Here is a 21,726-nt window from a genome sequence, read left to right as displayed (position 1 = left end):
GAGTATTTTCAGAATTGAGAATATTTTTATTATTATTTATTATTTTATTATTATTTTTTAATTATTATTTATAAAATATCTGAGATCATTTTACTGTTTAAACACAACTTAAAACTTTCAAAAGTATAAGGTGGTGATTGGGAAAGTGTGAACAAGGAAAGAAATGAAAGAAAGAAAGAAAGAATGGTGGATGAAGGCCCACAAGAAATGTGTGGGAGCAAAGCATTTAACATGCACACAATATTATAAATATTGCACAAAAGTGTTTAAAGCCCATTTCTCAGTCAATATGGGCCAAAAGATCAGACTGGTCTGGGTTGGCTATGCTTATTGCTTGCTTCTAAGTTCTATGGTTTACAGCCAATTGTTTTTTATTTAACCAAACAAAGATTATCTGCTTCTCTGATTCTAAAATGCAATCTCTAAGTAAGCATAAAATCATCCCTTTGTTTTAATAATACCTTTTATTTATCCTAATTATTGTCATCTCTAATCACATTTGACTTGATGATGTGGCACATTTCAAATGAGTGTTATTAATGTGGTTGATAGAATAACCCATTTGAAATGTGTCATATCACTACGTGCGACTGATGAAAACAATAAATAAGATGAAGAGCAGTATTGTTCTTTCTTTTTTTAGTTAATTTTTTTTTACTAATTTAGTTAAAACATTCGAATCTTAATCATAACACGCTGAGCATTCTCGAGTCGAGACAGTCTTAAGACACATCAAAGGACAAAACCTCAATCATATGTTTTTGATTTCAAAACAATGAGTCCCACTAATAAAGAATAGATTTTTTTATATTTTTTTAAGGTGGAGTCTATTTTTTTATAAAGACTTGTATGGAGCTTGTCTATTTGGGACTTGTAAAAATCATTTCTCAATCAAGAAGAGTAATGCTAGAAACTTCTCTTATTACCATTATTAACATAGGACAATATATCATCCATCCACCATTATATCCTCTATTTTCTTTTCTTTTCTTTCCTTTTTTCTCCTCAAAGAAAATGAAGATATCTGAGTTGTGGCTGTTGATGGGTTTTCACGTGATTTCTATATATGGACCACAGAGTGCTTCAATAGCCCTTTAGACCTATCCAATTCCCCTTGATCCAATATTCTAAGATCATGTGGGTTAAGGTTTTAGGCTAGAGATGCACCGAGCCAATGGCCTCGTTTGTTTTGGGAAAACTTCTCATCTCATCTCATCTCATCATTACAAATTTCTCAACTTCCAATACAAAATAAAATAAACAATTCAACTTTTTCAAATCTCAAAACAAAATTAATATTAAAAAATATACTTTAACAATATTTTATTCAACTTTTTAACTTTAATCTCATCTCATCTCATCTCATCTCTGAAAACAAACGAGGAAGTTTAAACTCCAAAGGCCTGTCCTTTCTTTCAAAATACGTTTGCATGCTGGTATCTTGATGAGATTGCTCCACCCGATATCAGTAGCTATAGTTTAAACTCAAAAGGAGAAGCTACACTGGCAGCCTCTCTCCACTCTTTTTACAGAAAAAAAAAAAAAAGCAATCCCAAATTGGTCTAAATACCTCCATTATTTATATATATAATAAATTTATAAAATATTATAAATTAAATGTGTATACATTTAATATTTATATATATAAATATTATAAGACTCACGTCTGCCACTCTATTTTTTTTAATATTAAAACTCAATTCAAACTTTTAAAGATCATATATATTTTTTTTCTTTGGCAAGTAAAGTATTTATAGATAAACTAACAGATACAAGACACAAGTTCAGCGGGATGAGAGTCCCCTATAGTCTTCCCAAAATCAACACACATTACAACACAAAAATAAAAAAATAAAAGAGATGATCGGAGTCAAAAGATTGACTCCCATGTAATTCTCACAAAGAAAGATCGCTTGGTGATAATTTTTAAATAATCTGATGAACAGATTATAAAACTGCAGCTTCTAGCAGCAGTTTTTAAAGATCATCTTTCTTAGTATTCTATGCGATAAATAACAGTTAAAGTTATTTATGGAATAATAAATTAAATATGTCGGTTTTTTTAAGAAGATAGCCAGTGTTAAACAAATAATTAGGTCGTCTATAGTATAAAGTAGTACCATCGACGTAACCCATTAGGCATTTGACATGTATCCTCACTTATGGCATTTTCAGTCAATTACCATCTAAATGCCGATTTGACCTAAGTTTTTATATAATAAATACATACATATATATATATATATTGTTTTGGCTATATATGTTCTATGCTGAGCATCTAAAGGTTTCTATTTATTTATTATTATCTTGTTTATATATGTTAGAAATCTTATGAATCTCGTTTAGTTTATCATTTATTATTTTTTCCTATGGGCAGCATCCAAAAGATTTATTCAGACAATTATAAATATAGTACAAGTCATTTCACGCGTCGTATATCTTTAAATTTAAATAAAAAATCTTAAAAAATCTAGAAAAAATATGTTGAAAGTTGTATGTATGCCTATGGAGTGAGTGGATATTGATCAAACCTCAAAGGAATATTACAAGAGAATAATGCCCACAGTACTTGGTTTAGCTACTTTAATCATTAAAGCCAAATAAAAGGAGCTGAACAAACCTCAATTTCCATTCCATCCTCATCCTCGCCACTTGTTTTATCAAAGACAAACGCAAGTACTCTTCACACTTGTTGACCACTTTGACACACTTCCACTCAATATCTCCTTAACCTTTGCTAAAGTGGATGTAAAGAAACATTGAGTTTATAACGTATTAATGTGTATCTTCGATTTTAGACTCTATTTTTAAAACTAAAAGGGTAAAATAAGAAAAAAAAGCAAGAGTTAGATTATGTCATGGGAATGAGAGAATATATATAAATGATATTTGCAATATTAAGGAGTGCAAGTCTCGTGAATCTCTTTTTAAAAAATAGGTAAATTTAATATTCATATGAAAAAATTATTTTTTAATGGTGAACCTTACTTTTTGTTTTTTAAAAAAAAATACAACATTTACACATCTTAAAACTGTATATAACATTACTCATATATATATATATATATTTATATAGACGGTGTTGCATCCACGATAAAGGATACGAATGGTGTACATATAGTGTTATTTTTTTTAAAAATCATTTGTATTAAGAAAACAAAGATAAATACACACAGATCGAAAAAAAAAAATATTGATAAGTGGGAGTATATTTTATATATATATATATATATATCCTTATACTTAAAAGAGCCTATTCTTTATGAACAATAATTTTGTTTGACACTATCTTCTTCCATTTATGTCCCTCTATACATCCTCACAACATATATATTTCTCACAAAATCGCCACACAATAGAGCAAGGGAGCTGCATCGTGGCTACTAGAGGCAACATACGGCGGCGTCGTGGTGGTTCTACGACAGTGGATCTGGGATTCCGTGAAGAAAGAGGGCATGAGAGGAGTTGGGGTTTCGGCTGGAGGAAATGAGGAAGGGGAGGGGTCGTCGGCGAAAGAGGAGGCTGGTGGTGGTGGTGCGGTGGCGTGAGGGTAGCTAATGGCGGCGCTACGGTGATAAACTCGTACATGTAGAGGAGCTGCGTGCATGGGGCTAGGGAGGAGCTACGGGTGGTGGGTTCCATGAAAGTGGTCCATGGTGTGAAGGGAACTCGGTGGTGATGCTTGGTAGAGTTGGGGTTGACCCGCGGTGGCGCAAGGGTGGAGAACCTGTGCGTCAAGACCTATTTTGGGTTGCTCGCATGCGGTTGAGGGAGGAGCTGCCAATGGGATTTGAGGGTGGGGTTTGGTCGCCGATGTGAGGGGAAGCTGGTGAGGTGGTCGGTGACGTCGCAAGGTGGCGCTGGGATGCTTGAGGGAGGAAATCGGGTGAGAGAGAGGGAAGATGTGCGGCTACTGAAGGGGAAGGAGAGATAGAGAGAGAGAGAGAGAGAGAGAGTGAGAGAGAGTGTGTGTGTGTGTGTGACGCCCGCAACCTCCGCTTGGGATGGAACAGAGACTCAGGGCGTCAGGACATGTAACATAAGATTCCATACCCTTGTTCGTGATAGTTAATATAAAATGCATCCTAGTATGCATCTAGCAGTATGCAATAATTGCAGCAGATAAAATGGTGAAAATAGAACTTATGCCAGAATAACTTAAACATCCCAATTTCATTAGAAATCATCAAGTTCAAAGTACCGACATAGTATAGACTTAAGTACAAAGTTAAATCATTCTTTTCATGCGATCTAAGGCATGAAGGACTAGGGCTATAAACATGATAATCAAATCTAGTCTCTTCTTGATGTCAGGCTCCTGATACCCAGTGCTCCATCTAGTCTGTCCTCTTCGTCTCCTGACACAACTTCTATCATTCCAAGTGGAATGATAATGAGTCCACAAGGAATGAGATTTACATGAAATTTCAGTAAGTTAACAACCAACTTGCACAAAGATAAATCATACATGAAGAATAATAAATATGAAATGTAGAAAAATGTGCGTATGTCTCGTATCCATATTCCTCAACATCTTTAGAAAAATGGAGACATAAATTTTCATTCAAAGAACACTTTTACTTTAATTTGTCAAAAGATAACATTTTCATCATAACATTTCATCATTTTTAACAATTCATAAATTAATCATAACGTGTGGTATCGTCACAGTTCTCCATGTGTACTGTGAGTACCTGCTAGTGACCGTAGTACAACTCACGTTGACATTACGTTATCTGCAAACTCGTTCTCAATGCATTGATAACATAATATCATAACATCATAGCATGTACACCCACTAGCATTAGGTGTCATAACATATGGTTTCGTTCCGGCTTTCTTTGAAAAGAACCTATTTGAAGTTCGTTGACTGTTATTCGTTTACCATTCCATTTTTTACTCACTTCAGAGTGGACAAAAGAGTTTCATTAAGATAATTTCTCATTCTAGTCTTTGGGGTCTTGATAAAATTCATTTACATGTTATGTTCGAAAAATGTGTTTCATGACGAGTGCATATATATCAAGCTTTTCATGTAAAAATGATATTCCTAGGTGCATTAAGCAAAAATGGTAGGAATATCACTTGTAATGTAAATATACACTCAATGTATCATATAACATGATATCTTATAGTCAAAGTGATAATTGAAACATGAATGAGGCATTTATCAATAATTTATAAATAATCTATCAAGATGTAAGTTAGAAGCCAACTTACAAACTTCTAGAATAATTGAAAAATAATGTCGTAGCTGCGTAAATCAAGTGCATACTAAGTTAGGATTAATACTTCTATGAGTGAGGTCCAAAATCAAAGGTTTCAAAAGTGGGTATTTACAAAAATACACCTAGACTCTCAAAAATTGCTGTTAAGGACCTAAATTTTCACTAATTGTAAATGAATTCTAAATTTAATAAAAATTCATGCATTTCATATTTTTGGCATTATAAAACCATCTATATCCTTGGATTTTAAAAAATCAAAGTGGAACTTATCCAAATAGTCCTAACCCGTGGCATGCACTTAGTTGATGTCTAAATGTATTTTGAACTATTGACCCCTATGTTTGTATACATATGAGATTTTCTTTATCACAAATGTTCACTAACATTTTTTATGACATAGTGAAGACTAATTCTTGGATAATAGAGTTCATCTCGACACTTAATTATGGCTAAGATATATTTAATCTCTACTCCATTCAAAACCAATTCATACTTGATGATCAAAACAAGATAGATCCAAAACCTATCATGACATGCTTTTAACCATAATTTAAATCTTCTATAACTATGTTAAGACAATAATAAATAATATCAAATCATGCTTAAGACATGAAATAGCTAAATTTTCACTTAAAATTATTTAATTATCCAAACCATCCCTTAATTAACCCAGTTTTGATTTCAGCATTAAACCTTCCAAAAGCGCACCCAAATTTCGTACCAACACATAGACAAAGCTTGACATGCTAACTAAGATCAAAAGCAAGAAAATTTACAAACTTTGTGGCCTTCCAAGCACTCAAGACAGCTTTACACAAGAACACTTAAGAACTCACAAAGAACATACTCGGTTTCACTCTTTTGATCTCTAAGAGGTGAAAATGCTCTTCAAGGCTTAAGAGGAAGCTTGGAGCTGAGGTGTGGAGGAAATGAGAGAGTGATGGGGCCTTTTATAGGCAGCCAAGGGGAAGGGGATGTTCGCTTTGGTCAAGAGAATTGATGGAAGATGGAGTATGAATATGAAATTTTCATATTTGCTTCCATCACTTTGTGTCTCTTGTGCATAACAAAATAGTACCATAAACTACCATGATTTCACTTATATGGTTGCTACATTACTCCTATGGGGTTGGCTAGGTCGTGGGGCTGAGGAGAGGAGAAAAAAATCATCAAAATCACCCAAGGGGGCTGACGGGTTCAACTGATTTTTCCTTTGGCAGATTTTGATCATTGTCATGACTAATCTCGTTGAACCATCATCATGACTGATTTGTGCAGGAACAATGTCACTTTTTGAAGAATTTTTCTGGTGGTAGAGGGTGGAGAGTTTGATGCTAAATGAATCATGAAGGTGTGGCCCGAAATAAGGTGATGAGATGGAGGTGTCCTGCTGAAATTTCCAGACTGCCTTCTACGGTTTCTGTCCTTTTGGGCAAGGGAATAGTGGCCTGAAACCACCATGATCTCTTCCCTACTGTGGCTACAAGGGTCCTACAATGGTGGTCAGGTCGTGGGGCATAATTTGGTTGACAAACAAATTCATAAAATCCTCCCTTGCAACTGACGGGTTCACTTAACTTCAATTTGACAGATTTTGTTGAGTTTCAGTTTTTGATTATCTTGGGTTGGAAAAACTTAGTTGCAACTCTCATGATGGTCATGGGACCCCTTGAGGATTAGGTGAAGAAGGAGGTGGCATGGGGTGGTGGTGTAAACCATGACAGGAGGCTGGCTCAAAACCAATCCAATTGGTTACAACACAAACCAACCCAAGGTGCACTTAGTTTGGCGCTTTGAGTTGGTTGACGAAAATGAATTCTTCAAAGGCTTAAACTGGGTTTGTGAGGGTCTCATGAGTTGTTTAAGAACCATATTACCCTTGAGGATAAACCACAAAAATGTTAGGTCCAAGAGCAAAACAGTCCAAGTATTTCAAAGAACAATGCACAAAATCGATTAAACATGGTTTGAGCTTGTTATGTCATTTTTCTCAATGACATGTGGGATGATTTAACTAGGGTATAATTAACACGTTCTAATCTTGGTTTAAGAGAGTATTAATTCAAGAAAATTTAAATTAAAAAGTTTAAGAAAAGATTAAACTCAATTAACTTAAAAAGCATGACTTAAAATGCACTAACCTAAAGTATGATGGTTAATGACCTTAACCAATTTTCAAAACTTAATTTGGGTACTTTGGGTATGATTTGGGCTTAAAAAAACCAATGGTATGACTTAAAAAGGGTCAATGGTCCAATTTACACCAAAGGCCTTATGCCTTCCTATATTTGGGCCAAAACTAGCCTTGATTTCCTAAAAGCTTGGTTCAAGATTTTCTTGGTCTAGGCCCATGAATGCACTAGGGTCCTAAAAAGTCTCCCCAAAATTACTGATGGGCTCCCTAGCTCATTAACACTAAGTACCATGATTAATGCTAATCCCACTATTAACATTAATGAAAGTGATTAATCCATAATTAAAAGCCTAATCTAGAATACTTAAGTGTTAATCTAGTGGTTAATTAAGCGGGGTGTTACAGGGAGAAAGGGAAAGTGAGGGGAAAATGCTAGGTTTGGAGTTTTAAATCCCAACCCTTCATCTTGAATCCCCAGATTTGATCCAATGGTGGAGGTTTAAACACTGATTTAAACTAACTTAAAATAGATAATTAAAATATAAATACCATATCATACACTTAAAATCAACTTTAATTTATAAAATACTAATATTTCATTATTAAATAAATGATGAAGTTTTGCTAAACATTTTTAAGAGAATAAAACCATCTAATTAATTAGAGTTGGTAGCCAACTCACTCGGGACCAATCCTCACGCTGGTCGCAGCCTCCCTCAGCTTGGGATCCCTTTTCAGCCCACCAACTCGGGAGCCATCCGCTTAGGAACCACTTGCTATGGAGCCACTTGGTCGGGAGTCACCTGCTCGGGAGCAACCTACTCGACACCTCTTCTGCCCAGGACTTACTAAGCTTGGGAAGCACGGCTCGGGAAGCATGGCTCGGGAAGCATCTCGGGAAACACTTGCTTTGGACAAACCGACACCCCACCAGCTCGGGACATCACCTCACTTTGCTTGGGAGACACCCACTTAGAGATGACTTGCTCGGCACCCCACTAGCTAGGGACATCACTTCACTTTGCTCTGGAGTTACCCGCTCGGTACCTCATGATCTTCTCGGGACTCCTCTGCCCAGGATTTGTTAAGCTTAGGAAACAAGTTCACGCACGGAAGTTCAACTCTGGAAACAAATGAAGTTTAGCTTGGGATCCCTCCTCTGCTCTGCACCTCCGCTCGGGAACCTCCACCTCCATTTGCTAGAGAGATGACCCGCTCGACACCCCACCAACTTGGGACAACACCTCACCTGTTCTGGAGTTACCCACTCGGTACCTCATGATCTCCTCGGAACTCCTCTGCCCAAGATTTATTAAACTCGGGAAACAAGTTCACGCACAGAGGTTCTATACAACGCCGATCGAAGCCCAAGTCACCCCAGTGGGCTGGGAAATAACTAATCTTTCATCATTAAATAAATGATGAAGTTTTGCTAAACATTTTAAAGAGAAAAAAACCTTCTAATTAATTAGCGTTGGTAGCCAACTCACTCGGGACCAATCCTCGTGCTGCTCGGGAGTCTCCATCGCAGCCTCCCTCAACTCGGGAGCCATCCGTTCGGGAGTCACCTGCTCGACACCTCTTCTGCCCAGGACTTACTAAGCTTGGGAAGCATGGCTCGGGAAGCATCTTGGGAAACACCTGCTCGGGACAGACCCTCACTTTGTTCGAGAGACACCCGCTTGGAGATGACATGCTCAGCACCCCACCAGCTCCGGACAACACCTCACTTTGCTCTGGAGTTACCCGCTCGATACCTCATGATCTCCTCAGGACTCCTCTACCCAGGATTTGTTAAGTTCGGGAAACAAGTTCATGCACGGGAGTTCAACTCGGGAAACAAATGAAGTTTAGCTCGGGATCCTCTGCTATGCACCTCTGCTTGGGAACCTCCACCTCCATTTGCTCGGGAGATGACCTGCTTGGCACCCCACCAGCTCGGGACAACATCTCACCTACTTTGGAGTTACATGCTCAGTACCTCATGATCTCTTCGAGACTCCTCTGCCCAAGATTTATTAAGCTTGGGAAACAAGTTCAGGCACGAGGGTTTTATACAATGCTGATCGAGGCCCAAGTCGTTCCAGTGAGCCGAGAATAACTCTTTATCTCATTTCAGTCTGTTGAACGATTTTTACCGCATCAACAATAATAATACAGGACAAACGTGCCTCGCGCGTAACCTCACTGCTAGTATATATAAATATATATATATATTATATATATATATGTAAATGATGGATGATGAGAATGCAAAGAAAAACTCAAATAACTATTTAGTTGTATTAATTCGTTCAAATAGTTTGAATCTCGATTGAGAATGCAAAAAGCCTATGTGATTACTATTTAAAGAGGAAACAATACATGATAGTACTACTTTTAATCATTCCTATCACAAAGAGATTATCCTTGTCATACAAAATTTCTTTTAAGATTCTTGAATTTTTGCTTTTATATGAAATGCAAAAAGGTTAAGCCATCAAGGTAATTTATATATGAGTAATATTATATACAGTTTAAAAAAATATAAGTCTAGTACAACTCTTTTAAAAAAATGGTTAAATCTGTTATATATTTGAAAAATTTATTTTTTAATAGTGTATCTATTTTTTTTAAGAGTTATACAATATACAGTCACTTTTACATATTTCTTCCGTACTCTATAGATGTGATTGATTAAAACAATTATTTTATATTAAAAAAGTAATGAAACCAATCACATTAGTAAGATATACAAAAATTACGTAAAAATAATTGTACATAAAATTTTTATTTTTTATTTTTAAATTGTACGAAACTTGTATACCTTAAAACTATATCTAGTCTTACTCAATCTACATATCCACTCTCTTTTAAGGATTTAAAAATATACTAATAAAATATTGTTCTTTAATTTAAATTTTATTAAGATCTTATATTTGTATATTTTGAAACTTTCTTCAAAATACTCGAGTATCCATATTTCTAAGTACACTGTAAAAGATTTTATTTTTCTATTTTTATTTAAATCCCAAATTTAAGAAAAGAATTAAAAAAATTATATGCAAATTATTACTTAAAATAAAAGTTACACAAGATTCTAAGTCCCGTTTGGATACATAAATAGTTTTATCTCATCTCATCTTATTATTATAATTTTTTCAAATTTACATACAAAAATATAATAAATAATTTAACTTTTTTCAAATTTTAAAACAATAATAATATTAAAAAAATATTTTAACAATATTTGATTCAACTTTCAATTTTTATCAAAAACATCTCATCTCATCTCACTATCAAGCTTATATATCATGATCATGATTGATAAAAAACGTAAGCTTTGTTTTGAATAAAAATATCACTATTTGTTCCAAAAGTTTAAGTTGATGGAAATAAGTTAATTTGTATTATTTGTATTATATTCTTAACATTCTCTCTCACCAGGGCCGACTCAAGGGGTAGGCAGCTAAGGCCACCGCCTAAGGCCCCACCTTGAGAAGGCCCCCTAAAAGAAAAAAAAAAAATATTATGACTTTGAAAAATAAACTATAGAAAAAATATTAGTTAGCATAAAAGATGATTTTTTTTTTATCTAAAATATAATCAATCTTAAATTGTAAAATTTGGTAAAAAAAAAAAAAAAAAACAGAATATAGAAGTTTTACTAAAAAACACCTTACTCAAAATATACAAAATTTCCAAACAATAGTGAAATTGGAATAAAAGTAGCAAAATGATGATATATTACTCTTGAATATTTTATAAAATATAATTTTTATTTTGATATCAATGGCCTTATTTGTTTTCAAAATGAAGTATTAAAAGAAGTATATATATAAATAAGGGATAATATTCTATTTACAGAAAAATTAGATTTTCTTTCAAATTGTTACAGTACTTATAAATATTATTAATCAAAATAATATTAATATTTTTTTTGCATCTCATAAATTTTCAATAAAATTTTATTATTTAATATTTAAATATTATTATCATTTTTAAATTAAAACGTCATGTATTTAATAGTCGCCTTAGGCCACAAAACATATTGAGCCGCCCCTGTCTCTCACGTGTGGGTCAGTATCTTCTTCAATGAATAGGCCTAACACATGAAATATTTAATTAAGTGAGTAGAGTGTAGAGTCATAGTTCAAACTCAAAATCTTTATTTTGATATCATGTGAAATCAATAATTATTCTAAAAATTTAAACTGATGAGAATAAGTAAATTTTTATTATATTTTTAAAAAATTTAAAAATTTAAAAATTAAATATTTAAATAATAGATTCTATCTTAAAATTAAATTAAACTGAGAGAGTCTAAACTTTCAAATGGGACCTAATAGATAGCGACGCGACGCGGGATGCAACGGTCGGTAAATGTTGTACAAGGTTGCATGGCACTCGCACCATTATTTTAATTTTTTGTCTTAAAAATATATTAATAGCTCCCGAATATTCTCGGCTTAAAAACCCAAAATTCCGTTTCTTTCGTTTACTCTTTGCCCATAAAAAGCCCTACTTTACAGAGTAATCGGAAGATCCCAGTACACTGTATAAGTGCCACTCTCTCTCTCTCTCTGATCACCGTGTCCTTGACGTGTCAGCAACAGCATTGAGGAAAAACTCCCAAATCGGACCTGACCTTGTCTGTGTGCGAGACTCTTCTTCTCTCCGTGTCTTTTCTGTTTTTGAAGTTTTCCTATACTGCAGTAGAGAGGAAATCGGGAGGGAGGTCCACAGGAAAGGGAGTAGAATGGCGGGGAATGATTGGATAAATAGCTACCTGGAAGCAATTCTTGACGTGGGTCCAGGCCTAGATGACGTCAAGTCCTCTCTGCTGCTCAGAGAGCGAGGCCACTTCAGTCCCACCCGCTACTTCGTCGAGGAGGTCATTACAGGCTACGATGAAACCGATCTCCATCGCTCCTGGGTTCGGGTCGGTACACGCATCCGTTCTTTGTTCTATTATATGATTCGCACATGCTTATGATTCTTTCTCTCTCGGTGACTAAGTGCCTCTGGGATATACCATTCATGATGAGGCGTGTGATGTAGGCTGCGGCGACGAGGAGTCCGCAGGAGAGAAACACGAGGTTGGAGAATATGAGCTGGAGGATTTGGAACTTGGCTCGCCAGAAGAAACAGGTTACTCCTTTTGTTTTCTTTAAGATAGTAATTTCTTTTTTTTTTCTATTTATCTAAGTTATGTGGCTCTACTTGCTGGCTTTACTGCGATTGGCTTTTCCAGAGTTCAAGTGCGACCAATTGCTTTATTGTAACGAAAAGTATTTATATGTGAAATGGAGGTGAAGGTGCTGGTTGGGTTTTTGTCCATCTCTGTAATTTATCGTTTTTTGTAGTTTGAAGAGTTTGTGGGTGATAGTGTTTGATGTAAATGTTTTTGCCCTGCTATTGGTTCTGATCGACCGGTTGGTTTCTATAATCAAAAGGAGTTTCATTTCATAATTTCATTATTTTGGTTTTTTTGAACTTGTGTTCTCCATTTTGGAGAACTTTACTTATTAAAAAAATCTAGGAGAAAATGAAATGCCAGTTTCTGTTTGGAATTTAGAGATATTGGGTCTGTAACAGAATACAAAGTATTGGCAACCGATTGCATTTGAATTCTGTTGGTATTAATTTTAGTTTTGAAAGGAGTATTTAGCTTGGATATGGTTTTTTTTTTATAAGTAATAATATTATATATATATATATATATATCAATAGGAGTGAACAAGTACACTAGATGTATACAAGAAAACACCTAGCCCATACAAGAGAGCTCCACCCAAAAATTCCATGAAATCTACCCAAAATACATCAAGCCCAAAACACCTCCCCAACCCCTTGTTTACATAAAACTAATCCTCTACCTGAACATCCCACTACAAGATCGTCTTCATAATGCTCTCCCTTTATTCTTCACTCGACTTGAGCTACCTCCCTTAGCGTCGTAGTTGATTGCACATGAAAGATGCTTTAACTCCCTGCTTTTCTTAAAATGTGATTTAGTTTCAAGCGCGTGACTCGCCTCAATCGTAGTGAGTAGAGTTTTAAATTGGTCTTCATATGCTCCCTGTTCTTCATCCAAATACTTTCTACGACTTAGAGAGAGATTTCTTTTTTGATAAGTACGACTTGGAGAGATATAAACACAACATGTGGACCCCATTGTAATTAATGTTGGGCTCCACACCGTCTGCAGACAGCGTTTTATGTTGTGGGGTTCACAGACTGTATTTCTCTCTCCAAATTGTAGAAAGTGTTTGGGCAAAAAATTGTAGAGGATCTTAATCCATTTAGGTTTTAATCTTATTTGTCTTGCAAATGATTACCTTGGCAATCCTTCACAAACTGAATCTACTTTGACACTACATTAGGATGTCTTATGTCCAAGATAGTATGTGTCAATTTGGTGATAGATGAAAAATTAATCATGATCCCATAAAATTGCATATGCAAATTCTTGTTTGTAATTCAGAGAGAGAGAGAGAGATATAGAGTGTGGCCCTGTTGCATTCATAGCTACCCTTGTTCCGGGTAGCAATAATTCAGTAGGGCCCACATGCTGTCCTTGAATCTACCATAGAAGTCAAGCAAAGATCTTAGAAGATCTTAATCCAGGGAAAGTGTGAGAAGTTTTAGGAATTCATCAATTTAGTCCCAAGGAAACTCCAAACTCGTTCTCAACAATGGATTGTGCAACTTTGTTAAAAATTCTTGATTATAATGAGAGAAGACATTGTGTTATGGTGGCCTTATCTATTCTTTTATTTTTGTAGCATGAGGGAGAAGAAGCCCAAAGAAAGGCTAAACGTCGTCTTGAACGTGAGCGGGGCCGCAGAGAAGCAGCTGCTGATATGTCAGAAGACTTATCAGAGGGAGAGAAAGGAGATGTAGTCAGTGACATATCAACTCATGGGGAGAGCCACAAAGCCAGATTGCCAAGAATCAGCTCTGTTGATGCAATGGAGACATGGGCTAATCAACAGAAAGGAAAAAAGTTGTACATAGTACTGATAAGGCATGAACTGAACTTTGGTGCTCAATATGTTTTACAGTTATCATGCAACAGGATTGTGAATGGAATAGATGGTTTTGCTATATCACATTGTATTCAATAAAACTGCTTACAACTTCTGTTTTATGTACCCAATGAAAGAAACCTAACCATTCCTAAACCTCAATTGAGTTTCCACCGAAGATAAACTAAAGGATACTAAAGATGGCGTAGTTAAACTATGTAATTTTATTGCTCAATGCTGGGGTGTACGAACTTTGATCCTTCTGTTATATGCATGATGGTCTTCAACTAGTTTTAACAACTACTATCTGTGCAGCCTTCATGGTCTTATACGGGGTGAAAATATGGAACTTGGTCGTGATTCTGATACTGGTGGTCAGGTAATATTTAAGTGTTCAAATACTAGTTGTCAAAAACCACCTGATCATGCATTTGAGGTTACATTGTAAACTATACTAGTTGCATATGTTGGTACTTGAATCATCTTGGTTTTTTTCTGTAGGTCAAGTATGTAGTGGAACTTGCAAGGGCCTTGGGCTCAATGCCGGGGGTGTATCGGGTTGATTTGTTGACTAGACAAGTATCTGCACCAGAAGTAGATTGGAGCTATGGTGAACCCACCGAGATGCTGACTCCAAGAAACTCAGATAGTTTCATGGATGAAATGGGGGAGAGCAGTGGTGCCTATATTATTCGAATACCATTTGGTCCAAAAGATAAATATATTCCCAAAGAACTTCTGTGGCCGTACATCCCGGAATTTGTTGATGGTGCACTTAACCATGTCATACAGATGTCCAAAGCTTTGGGTGAGCAAATAGGTGGTGGGCATCCAATCTGGCCTGTTGCCATCCATGGCCATTATGCAGATGCAGGCGACTCTGCTGCTCTCCTAGCTGGTGCCCTAAATGTACCAATGCTTTTTACTGGCCACTCACTTGGCCGAGACAAGTTGGAACAACTTCTAAAGCAAGGCCGCCTATCCAAGGATGAAATAAACATGACATACAAAATTATGCGTCGGATAGAGGCTGAAGAGTTGTCCCTCGATGCCTCTGAAATAGTCATAACAAGCACTAGACAAGAGATCGAGGAGCAATGGCGTTTGTATGACGGTTTTGATCCAGTGTTGGAGCGTAAACTACGGGCAAGGATCAGACGTAATGTTAGCTGTTATGGCAGGTTCATGCCTCGTATGGCGGTGAGGAATTGGATGCTTCTTATATCCTTGTGAAAGCCGTAGTTGCTTTTTCTTGATTAAAAAGAAATCTCAAAATTTCTTGTTATTCAAGTTCCAGTCATACAAATATCATAATTTCCGGTTATCAAGGTTCCAATAATAGATCCTGAGCTATTTTTACTTTGACTGAATTACAAGAAAACTGCCCCTTATTTAAATTAGAGCATGCATGGAGGAGGTATATTTTTTTTCTTGTTTCAATTCAATACAAAGAAAAAATGCTTTAATTTGCATACTTCATGTGAACCTAGGTTGGACATATGTGACTAGTCCAGACTGTTTCATTTTCTGCTGCATTACAAATGCCCTTGGGGAGAACTCAGATGCTTGCCCATTTATATAGTGCATTTTAAGTGGCTTCCAATGTTAATTACTTAAATTGAAAGCCACTTAAAATGCACCACATCAACCAGTGTGACTGACAAAATCCATGATGAAGAACGACATTTCTCGATTTAAATTGTTATGCATAAATGGGTACCTATTCCTGTCTTAGAATATTGACATTTCCTTGGTAAGCTTCTTTCTTATACATAAATATATTTTTTCATTCTGTAAATCTTTGCAGGTAATTCCTCCTGGTATGGAGTTCCATCATATTGCTCCACAAGATGGTGATATGGATGGGGAGACAGAAGGAAATGAGGAACATCCTGCTTCTCCAGACCCACATATCTGGTCCGAGGTTCAAATGATTCCTTTTGCATCTCCTTTAATGTGTCCTAGATGGAAGCCAATAGATGTCTAAAGATATTCTCTTCCATAAAATGTTCTTAAGGACAGATGTTATGTGTTTATAGTTTATTCGATTGCCTAATACATACCATTTAGTGTTCTACAGATAATGCGCTTCTTTACAAACCCTCGCAAGCCTATGATACTTGCCCTTGCTAGACCAGATCCCAAAAAGAACATTACGACTTTGGTGAATGCATTTGGAGAATGCCGTCCACTAAGAGAGCTTGCTAACCTTGTATGTTGAATCACCTGATGACACTTGTTTGGTGAAGAAATCTTCTTGAATGTGCTGATTTGTTAAATTGGATGTGCTCCTCATTTATTTTGTCCCATACCTTCTCTCTGTATTATGCAGACTCTAATTATGGGTAATCGAGATGGAATCGATGAAATGTCAAGCACAAATGCTTCTGTTCTCCTATCGGTGCTCAAGCTTATTGACAAATATGATCTCTATGGGCAAGTGGCATACCCCAAACACCACAAACAGTCTGATGTTCCTGACATATATCGTCTTGCAGCAAAGACAAAGGTGTTATATCAGATTGAGATAAGAAATAGTTTCGCCATTAGCTTTAATTAGGAAAGTTGGCAGGTTGTTATAGAGAGTCCGTCTTCTATGAACCCATGCACTTTGCAATTAGCTAACTATATTTATTGTTTATTTGGTTAATTTTTACCAAAGTCACAAGTCCTATGGTCACTGCAGTGTACTTTTTTTAAGATCTCGGGAACTTCATATGTTGATTTTCCCAACTGTGATTATTTTGGTATCAGGTAATATAAGAATTTGATATGACCACTGTGCTCCAGTTCAATAATTTTGTTAATTGCTCTCTTGATAACATTTGTTTTTATTGTATAAATTCATCCTTCTGGATAGCTTTTGGAATCAAATTTTCCTTGCCAAGATGGTTAATGGATTCTCTCTCTCTCTCTCTCATACGCTTGCACACTTTGAAGATTTATGTGCACGGTAATTTTTGTTGCTTCTTTCATTCTGACCCACTTTTAATGCAGGGGGTTTTCATTAATCCAGCTTTCATCGAGCCATTTGGGCTTACTCTAATTGAGGTGGTCATTTTGTACTTATGAAGAGTATATTTTTCTCAGCTTAGTTGTAATTCAAATCTAATAGAAATCCTGCTCTTCTTTTGCAACAGGCAACAGCTTATGGTTTGCCTATTGTTGCCACAAAAAATGGTGGCCCTGTTGATATACATCGGGTAAGCCTTTGAAAAAGCCTACTTATTGGTTGTTTTTAAGGAGATCGCAAGTATATAATGTAAAACATAAATGAAAGTGGCCATAAGTGTTCCAAAAGTGATTGGAGATGCTGTCACAGGTACTTGACAATGGTCTTCTTGTGGATCCCCATGATCAGCAGTCCATTGCGGATGCTCTTCTAAAGCTTGTTGCAGATAAGCAACTTTGGGCAAGATGTCAGCAGAATGGGTTGAAAAATATTCATCTATTTTCATGGCCAGAGCATTGCAAGACTTACCTATCTCGTATAGCAAGTTGCAAAACAAGGCATCCACAGTGGCAAAGAAGTGATGATGGAGATGAAAACTCAGAATCAGAATCACCAGGAGATTCCTTAAGAGATATACAGGATCTATCTTTGAACCTAAGATTTTCATTGGATGGAGAAAAGAGTGGAGCCAGTGGAAATGATAACTCTTTAGAATCTCAAGGAAATGGTGCTGATAGAACGAGTAAATTAGAGAATGCCGTCCTGACATGGTCAAAGGGCATTTCAAAGGATGCACGAAAGGCTGTGTCCGCAGAGAAAGCAGACCAAAATAATACTGCTGGTAGGTTTCCAGCATTGAGGAGGAGGAAAAATCTCTTTGTCATTGCTGTGGATTGCGATACCGAAACAGGTCTTCTTGAAACCATTAGAAAGATTTTTGAAGCTGTGGCAAAGGGGAGGAGTGAAGGCTCTATAGGGTTCATACTGTCAACATCCTTGACCATATCTGAGATACACTCATTTCTGGTCTCAGGGGGCTTGAGCCCTAATGTTTTTGATGCTTTTATTTGCAACAGTGGCAGTGATCTGTACTATTCATCTCTTAACCAGGAGGATGGTCATTTCGTGGTTGACTTTTATTACCACTCACATATTGAATACCGTTGGGGTGGAGAAGGGTTGAGGAAGACTTTGGTTCGTTGGGCAGCATCGATAACTGATAAGAATGCTGGGAATGCGGAACAGCTAGTTACTGCCGCTGAACAACTTTCGACCGACTACTGTTATGCTTTTAAAATGCAAAAGCCTGGAATGGTATTTTTTGTTTTTTGTTTTTTTGAAACAGGGAATGCTGGGTGAAATGATTAATATAATAATATTACCTTTTCCATAAGAATAAATTATTAATATTTGTCCACTCAAGCTGAGTTGAACTAAAATTCTCTAGTGATTCATATTTATGGGGTGCAGTACCTGTTGAGGCTACATAATGCGAATCATCTCTAATTTCTTTTGATATTATCTTTGTAGGTACCTCCTGTTAAGGAGCTTAAAAAATTGCTGAGAATTCAGGCTCTGCGTTGCCATGTTATTTATTGTCAAAACGGGACCAGGCTCAATGTGATTCCTGTACTGGCATCTCGTTCCCAAGCTCTCAGGTATATTTTTTATATTAATGGCATATTTTCAAGAATCATGACTTAAGTCGATTAATTGTCTTCTCATATCCATGATTGAGGAACTTATAATTACAGAGTCTTATTAATTTCCATGCCAATGAACTGATTGCTAAGTGGTTTCATGAATAATGTATTGGAGTCATGACTTGTAATTTGTTGTTAAAAGCCATAGATTTTGGAGCAAAGGCCCCATCTTCTATTCTTTCGGTAAATCATATCCATGTTTCCTGTGTACAATATACATGTTTTTTTTATAATTCCAGAACTTGTCTCATTTGCAAAAGAGAAAAAGGTAATTTAGCTAACTGGTTGCTTCAATTGATCAATTAAATCGGTAACCATGAGCTGTTCCTTTATGGTTGAGTGATTGACTCAACAATATATAGAGGTCTTTGGGGACTCTTATTAAGTGGGTGGAACTGGTCCCTCACATGTTTCATTATGATTGCAGAGGTCTGGTTTAATAATTTTTTCTTCAATTCCTTAGTATTAACTCTGAGACTTCCTTGCATAATGTCCTTAACCACAATAGGCAAGCTTGAAACTTCCTTGCATAATATCCATAACTATAATATCCAAGCCATACACAATTTCTTCAGGTATCTATATGTTCGGTGGGGTGTGGAGCTTTCAAAGATGGTTGTTTTTGTTGGGGAAAGTGGGGACACAGATTATGAAGGATTGCTTGGTGGGTTACACAAAAGTGTAATATTAAAGGGAATTTGTAGCAGTGCCAATAATCAACTTCATGCCAATAGAAGCTACCCACTTTCGGATGTCTTGCCATTCGATAGCCCCAGCATTGTTCAGACAACTGAAGAGTGTGGAAGTGATGATATAAGGGCTTCCTTGGAAAAATTAGGACTTCTCTAGGGTGAGTAGTTACAAGCCTATAAGCAATGATGCCCTGTCTACTCGGTCAGGAGGCTTCCTTTGTATCTTGCCTTTATTACAAATTCCTCATAAGCGTAATTCCCTTATTCTTTTGACCTTGTCTTTTGTGCTTGTTTTTAATTTCCTCATAAAACATCAAAAGCTTTCAGGGGCCTGTGAGCTTCTGAACTGTTTGTATAGCTGTTGTAACTTATGATATGTCAAATATTGCTCAGAAGTATACTACAGAGCTCTCTCTCTCTCTCTCTCTCGGTTTAACATCACTAATATAGAAATTTAGAAGAATAAGAAGAGATTAATAGAGTTTTTTTTTTCTCTCTCTCTAACTCATGTTTTTTTTAGTTTTCTAACCGATGGATTCATAAAAACGTTATTGAATTCTAAAGAAGTTAAAAGAGGCTAAAGTTATTGCTCTTAATGGTTAAAGTTACTTTAAAACACCATATAAAGAGCAAGAGCTCGAGGTCGAGGTCTCGGTCTCGGTCTCGGTCTCGACTTTTGAATCTCCAAAAAAAAAAGGGGTGAAAGTAAGGGGAGAGTAGATCGAGGAATAAAAACTAATATATATATATATATATATATATATATATATTTAAAGAGATTTATTATACATCAATATTTATTTTTATATTCTATACTTTGTGACTTTTCATAGTGTGGAGGTATTTTTTTAGAAAAAATATATTTACAATCGTGAATTGTGTTATCATTATGTAATCATTTTAAAAAAAGTGAATAAAATATGTGATTTATATGAAAAAAATAATTTTTTAATAATAGATTTTATTTATTTTCAAAATAATTATGTGATGATTATATAATTTAAGATTATATGTAGAAATTTTTTTTTCTAAAATATAAGGTGTAAAGTGAGAAATAATAATCGGTGAGAAGAAGTTTTGATATTCAAATAGAAAACAGAAGACTTTAAAAAGTGGTAGCTGAAGGTTGACTTTGTAGCAAAAGGAGGACCACACATGAGGTTGAAATTTCAGAGTATGAGCATGCATTAAACGCAGGGCCCATATATAGAAAGGTAAAGATTTATTTAGCAATCAAGTGTCAATTCAAAAGAAGGGTCCATTAATGTAGCTAGCACGACAAGAGTGCAACATTATGAAGGGAATTAATTTGAAATTACAATGTTCAGCTTTGACGTGCCTTCAATTATCACAACCACTTAGCAAAAGAAGATCAATAAATAATCGACAGTCCCTATGTAGGCCACCTGTCTAGCTAATTAAACCGCCATCAAAAGGAAATTCGTCTTTCCTACCCTACCAATCATTTTATAAGAGGGGGGGAAAAAAGAAAAAGACAGATGAGAAACAGCTGAACTTCCCCAATCTAAGAGGAAAGATCAATTTGGAACACCCTTTTAATCCTTCTATTTTATGGATGTGAATAAAAAAATTTATTTTCTATGCTTTTTTCTTACCGGGAATTATTGGGTCATTAATAATTCAAGCTTATAGATGAACTTCTTTACCAATAAAGTTTCATTTACTTTTATAAGAAAAACAATTAAAAAATTCAACCAATCAAATTAAAGACAAGAAAAATTATACATACTATATTTTTATTTTATTTTACTATACATCAGCCACTATTCACTCTCACACTTAATACCTATAACTTTTTTATTGGGTATGTGAGTTTTTTATAGGATGTGAGATGTAGAGTGTGGGGTAGTAAATAGTGACTAATAAGAAGAATTTTTCTTTATCTCATTATGATGAGATGTCATTATCCATCAACACTATAATTTTCTTTTAAAAAATCTAAAAAATAATTTAATGAGTGTGAAAAGTATCACATTTATTTAATT

At 35.5% G+C, this 21,726-nt stretch overlaps 1 protein-coding gene across 1 annotated transcript; it reads left to right on the top strand.

Moving 5' to 3' along the window:
* The first annotated feature begins 11,886 nt into the window (after positions 1-11,886).
* LOC108995651 (probable sucrose-phosphate synthase 1) lies at positions 11,887-20,120 on the top strand. Its single transcript, XM_018971242.2, has 13 exons — positions 11,887-12,283; positions 12,403-12,492; positions 14,130-14,371; positions 14,688-14,751; positions 14,874-15,572; positions 16,180-16,296; positions 16,453-16,584; positions 16,705-16,881; positions 17,370-17,423; positions 17,513-17,575; positions 17,695-18,639; positions 18,856-18,983; positions 19,604-20,120. The coding sequence occupies exons 1-13, from the start codon at positions 12,101-12,103 to the stop codon at positions 19,875-19,877; spliced, it is 3,168 nt and encodes a 1,055-aa protein (XP_018826787.1). The 5' UTR covers positions 11,887-12,100; the 3' UTR covers positions 19,878-20,120.
* Positions 20,121-21,726: the final 1,606 nt, after the last annotated feature.

The sequence above is a fragment of the Juglans regia genome, chromosome 1, assembly GCF_001411555.2.
Source record: "Juglans regia cultivar Chandler chromosome 1, Walnut 2.0, whole genome shotgun sequence".
Classification (NCBI taxonomy): domain Eukaryota; kingdom Viridiplantae; phylum Streptophyta; class Magnoliopsida; order Fagales; family Juglandaceae; genus Juglans; species Juglans regia.
This window is presented reverse-complemented; position numbering and strand designations above follow the sequence as displayed.

Bases quoted from the DNA above. Each gene is read 5' to 3' on its own strand.
- LOC108995651 (XM_018971242.2), top strand. From the start codon at position 12,101: ATGGCGGGGAATGATTGGATAAATAGCTACCTGGAAGCAATTCTTGAC. The intron at 16,585-16,704 runs GTATGTTGAATC...TGTATTATGCAG, and splicing joins TAAGAGAGCTTGCTAACCTT to ACTCTAATTATGGGTAATCG. The intron at 18,984-19,603 runs GTATATTTTTTA...CAATTTCTTCAG, and splicing joins TCTCGTTCCCAAGCTCTCAG to GTATCTATATGTTCGGTGGG.